The sequence below is a fragment of the Sinocyclocheilus grahami genome, unplaced genomic scaffold, assembly GCF_001515645.1.
Source record: "Sinocyclocheilus grahami isolate Dianchi unplaced genomic scaffold, SAMN03320097.WGS_v1.1 scaffold480.1, whole genome shotgun sequence".
Lineage (NCBI taxonomy): Eukaryota > Metazoa > Chordata > Actinopteri > Cypriniformes > Cyprinidae > Sinocyclocheilus > Sinocyclocheilus grahami.
Genome location: NW_015505659.1, coordinates 452,686 through 458,326, shown reverse-complemented (window position 1 = coordinate 458,326; position 5,641 = coordinate 452,686). Strand labels below are relative to the sequence as shown.

At 37.7% G+C, this 5,641-nt stretch overlaps 1 protein-coding gene across 1 annotated transcript; it reads right to left on the bottom strand.

Annotated features, from left to right (window-relative positions):
- Nucleotides 1-1,965: 1,965 nt before the first annotated feature.
- Nucleotides 1,966-5,060, bottom strand: LOC107553742 (transmembrane channel-like protein 3). Its single transcript, XM_016236056.1, has 3 exons — nt 4,825-5,060; nt 3,841-3,987; nt 1,966-2,059 (listed from the first exon to the last, which is right to left on the bottom strand). Exons 1-3 carry the CDS (start codon nt 4,929-4,931, stop codon nt 1,966-1,968), a joined length of 348 nt encoding a protein of 115 aa, XP_016091542.1. The 5' UTR covers nt 4,932-5,060.
- Nucleotides 5,061-5,641: the final 581 nt, after the last annotated feature.

Below are 5,641 nucleotides of genomic sequence, written 5' to 3'. Positions count from 1 at the left end.
TTACAGGTTTAAAAAATGTCCTTGTTGAGTTTTAAAGGGATAGTTCACCCAAAAATGAAAATTCTGTCATTAATTATGTCGTTCCAAACCCGTAAGACCTCCGTTCATCATATTTTTGATGAATTCTGAGAGCACTCTGACCCTCCATAGACAGCAAGGTAATTACCACAATCAAGGTCCAGAAATGTAGCAAGGAGATCGGTATACAGCATACGCTGTTTACGTTCAGCTGATACTCTCCAAAATGGCGCTAGGGTGGATGCAAAATGATGCGGAGGAGACGAATTGTTGAAGTAGTTATTTTTGTTTTCTTTGCATACAAAAAGTATTCTCGTAGCTTCATAAATTTACGGTTGAACCCCTGATGTCACATGGATTATTTTACCGATCTCCTCGCTACGTTTCTGGACCTTGATCGTAGTAATTACATTGCTGTCTATGGGAGGATCAGAGAACTCTCAGAATTCATCAAAAAATATCTTAATTTGTGTTTCGAAGATGAACGGAGGTCTTACGAGTTTAGAACGACATGAGGGTGAGAAATTAAAACCCTCATGTGGTGTTCGAGTCCTTTTTGCTCTGAAATTTTTTTATTTTTCCCGAAAATACTAGTTAATGTTATCGCATTGGACTGAAATTTTGTGACTTCGTTCACAAAGGGTATAACTACTTCTAAATTTTTTTAAAATCATTTTCATACTTTTCTGGGGGAGATTTTTCACCTTATTACACCTGAGATGTTACAGAGCAAAACGTTTTGTGAGGGAACGCAAAATATCTTTGCGAGAGAACGCAAAAGGGAACGCAAATATCTTTGTGAGAGAACGCAAAAGTTTTACGAGGGAACGCAAATATCTTTGCGAGAGAACGCAATAGTTTTGCGGGGGAACGCAAATATCTTAGCGAGAGAACGCAAAAGTTTTGCGAGGAAAGCAAATATCTTTGCGAGAAAACGCAAAAGGGAACGCAAATATCTTTGCGAGAAAACGCAAAAGTTTTGCGAGGGAATGCAAATATCTTTGCGAGAGAACGCAAAAGTTTTGCGAGGGAACGCAAAATATCTTTGCGAGAGAACGCAAAAGGGAACGCAATTTTTAACCGTAATTTTACTAATCTTCGAGAATACTTTTTGTGTGCAAAAGAAAAAAAAAACGACTTTATTCAACAATTTGTCTCCTCCGTCACCCTGGTGCCATTTTGGAGAATACCCACGCTGCCAAAACGTCTACTAAGGGAATCAGTCTCTCGAGACTGATCTCTGGTGTAATACGAGCAGCCAGCTCGGTGCCCTGTAACGGCGAACCGGCAGGGACAATCGAACCCGCTGCTCTAGAGACCTCCGCGGAGGTGGCGAGCCTCTTAGCACCGCTACGTTGCCGGGCGGTAACTGAGAGTGGCGCTCGCGGGAGACCGCTGTGCCCTGTAACTCTGGCAGGGTTAGCAGCCGATCTCCTGAGGGCACTGAGGCGAGACGGACACCGTGTAATGCGGTGTAACCCGCTGCACCCCAGAGGGGACTGCCCTCATGAGTCCTGGGCCAGTGGCGTCAGGACTTTTTGGCCGAGGACCTCTTAGTCTTAAGTACGGTCCGCAGATCCGGCTTAGATTTCGAGGCCCCCGACCTAGAGCGTCGCCTCGACCCACTGTCTCGACACGGGGGAGTAGGTGAGGCCACGCTCTGTTTTTCTGTTTTTGTGCATTGCTGACCGCCTCAACCTCCTCAGAGGAAGAGAGGTAAACACCCCTCTGTGTATCTAACTTCTCATAGTCAGAAAATACTTCATTTTATTCCTCAGAATTAAATGCAGTCAACCACCAGAGGGGTAAATACGGTCTGGTGAGTAAGATTTACATCGAAATCGAATTACGTAATATACGCGTTGCCTCGGCAGCACGCGAGCCACTCAGTCACACCAACAACATCAATCTCCTCAGAAAAAGATGGCCGCATCAGCGAGCTCTCACTCAGAGGGGGAAGAACCGCAGTGCCCCGGCTGCCTGGTAACCTCTCGTCCTGGTCAGTCTGCCCTCATATTTCAGAACAATCTCTCTGGCTTGCCTAAAACACACACAAATTCAATGTTATGGATTGTTAGCTGTTGCTAGTGATAGTGAGGGCAATAATAGAAGGCTTTCCTGTTCTATGATCCTGAACACATCTCTAGAACACTTTTGTTAATATTTGTTTTCATAAATGTTTTACCCATTAAAAATGGTGCTTCATTGGTTTCTTTATTAATAAAAATGAAAAACAAACCAGAAACAACAAAATTAGTCCATAAAATTCAATGACAACATAATAGAGGAATCAAACACATTCAGAAGGTGGGTGTATGTAATCATGAGTGCTCACCCAAAGATGATGAAGACACTCGTAAAATGGAGCATGCATCATGCACCATCAGGCAGAAACCTGCCAGTTATTTTAAGAAACTTCATAGATAAATGTGCTAATGAAAGCACACTGATAATTAGTTGGACAAACATCATCTTTGGACATTTGGGTGGATGCAAATGTTCAGAACCCCTGAAATAAATGAATAATGAAAGCATATGGTGGGAGCTGACATAAAATACATTTGGAAATTTGACATGCTATGCTCCATTCTATCTTTCAAACATTATTTAATATATCTAATTTAAATATTATAATTTTTTTAATATTAAAAAATATGTATAAAAATATGTTGTGTGTGTGTGTGCACATTTAATGCAGTATTTTCTTTACTTCCTTACATTATAATTATATTAAATATACATGATATATTTTTAATGCATTGAATTTGTGACAATGGAGGTTCATTTAAAAAGAGAAGGCAAAAAAATATGGAAAGAAGCATATGAGTTATACTTTCTTCTATGTAAATATATATATATATATATATGTGTGTGTGTGTGTGTGTGTGTGTGTGTGTGTGTGTGCACATTTAATGCAGTATTTTCTTTACTTCCTTGATATATTTTTAATGCATTGAATTTGTGACAATGGAGGTTCATTTAAAAAGAGAAGGCAAAAAAATATGGAAAGAAGCATATGAGTTATACTTTCTTCTATGTAAATATGAACCAACTTCCTATTTAGTGAATATCAATGAGTTAAACATGTAAGTAAATCCCAGTATTTTGAGTGCTTTCTCAGGTGCATAAATCCACAATGATTGCTTGTACACTGTACCAGAATAAAACCAGAATGTGATCTTGGCGTAACCCCAGTCATTCAAAGCGGGTGCATTTACGCATCCCTGACCCAAGCGCAAAGAAGCCGCAGCGATCTGTACCCAACCAGTAAACTAAGAAACTGCTGGCCAGGCTAATGAAACAATTACTCAGTCAATTTAGTTTGTTCTCCAAGCATCATGTTGTAAATATGGCAGCCGCTTTCAAGCACTGAAAGTTAATTGTTATTTACCTTACGGGTTTAATGCGAGGATGCTTCCCTAAGCCATTATCATCAGTTTCAAACATTTTCGAATGCCGTTTCCAAGAAGGCTAATGGCGGTAATGGGGTCAAATAATCATTTTAGACAGAAATAATGCTTAGTTCTTTTCATTCTTCCTATTTATATAAGGAATCTTACTAACAACCATGTCAACTGCTATATAAACACTGGCATCAGCTCAAAAATACCTTTACAGCACATTTTACCTGCACATTCACATTTACGCTCACATTTTGGTCTTATAAATGCTGAACTTATAAATCCTATATCCTCTTTATCTTGTGCTATTTAAACTGTTCCACTAGAGAACTATTAAATTTTATGATCTGTAATAATTTCAGTACAGGATGTGCAGAAATTCTGATGGCATTTTCCTGACATACACTTGATGGGGTCTTACTTGAGCACTTTTAGCTTGCGTCTTATTGGCCAGGGTTTAGTTTGGATGTTGGCGATGATTTCCTTCTGAAGCTGAATGTTCTGGAACGACTCCTCTGGATCATTACTGTCCACTCTTTCTCCATCCTTATCCTCATCATCAGATGGTCTGAAACACAACCAAAGCTCAATAATCACTGCAATTTATCTAACAGTAACATTAGACTTTTATTTGTGCAGCACATAACAAAACATTGTTGATTTACCGGTATATTTAAAAAGAACATGAAAAATACAATGGATGTACAAAAAAATGTATTCCAAAATTTGTAATATTATAATTAAATATTATAACTAAACTATAATTAAACGTTGAATTAATTATGTGGATGCTGCAAAATATGTAGACACACTTTTAAGGTTGAAGGTGAACTGGATTCAGAACCCTAAAATTGTATATACAACCTGTTATAATTTCTAGTTGTATGTAAAAAATTATAAATGATGACTAAAGTCCCTTTCTGTTCTCTAGTTTGCTTATGAAACTTGTTATATGCAAAGTGGGTTGCAGAAAAATCATACTATATTTATGTGGCGCAATGTGGACTGTGTATATAATGCAACAGATCCACATACTGTACATGTGTAAAAGACATGGATGCTTATCATTTAAATTCCTTGTATAATAGAAATCAGACTCAGAAATTATGAAAACGTGATATACAAGATTTTTCAAGAATTATATACATTTTTGAATATAAATTTCTATAAATATAGTTTATAAACTAAACATAGTTTATATGCAAACCACAAGTTACGAAGTTTTACATTTAAATTGAATATAATGCTTTGTTATGCTATAAAGGATAAATATTCCAAATAATGAATAAATAAATAACATACCTAAGAGTCTGAATGCTACAGTCTACAAGTGTCAGGTGCAAAATAAGCCAATGTAACCTAGAGTTAAAAAATAATTTCAGATTTAGACAAAAAGGTGACTTACCCATTATCGTCTTGATATGGGGAATAAATCCTTCTGGAACTCTTTCTTATGCTCTTATGTCGCTTGGAAGATATCAGGGGTCTGGTTATAGTTGCTGGTTCTGCCATTTCGCTAATTTCCCAGCCTTAAAACTTTCTGCAGTCTTCAGTGAGCATGTGTCCCATCTGTAGGGGGGAGCAGGAACGAGGAGCGCTACCTGCCCGATTGGATCCGACTGAAATGCTGCATAAGACCCTCCACCAGAGGAGTTGAAGCTCAGACAATCACTTCAATGACAGCTGGACTGGCTTCTTAAAGGGACAGCGCGAGAACTGCAACCTGCTGATGAACGCATACACCTCTGTACAAAGCGATTCTAACAAGAGAGAAGACAACACTATTCTCACACTTCACAGCAAACATTGTACATTAAAACACTAGTTAACAACAAAATATTAAATTGATTAATTCTCATTTACTTCCTCAAATGTTATTCTTTCTTTTATGAAACAAAAGCAGAATGTCTGCGCTTCTGCTTGTCACATGACAAACTATTTTAAAATGTGTAAAGCTGAGCTTCAAATGGGACGAAAACAGACAGCATTAAATTCATTACAGCAGCTCATACAACTTGTTATATTTTAATGCCATACAATACCATTTTGTGTTTCTTAATCATAATAGTCATTAGTTATATAACCAACCCCTCTGTCGTAGCTATTAAATGTAATTTGCGGTCATGTTTATCCAAGTTGCAACATCATAATCAGGAGACACATGAGATGATTGCTTGATACTTCTAAATATGTCATTTTTTAATTGCACACCAACACAAACC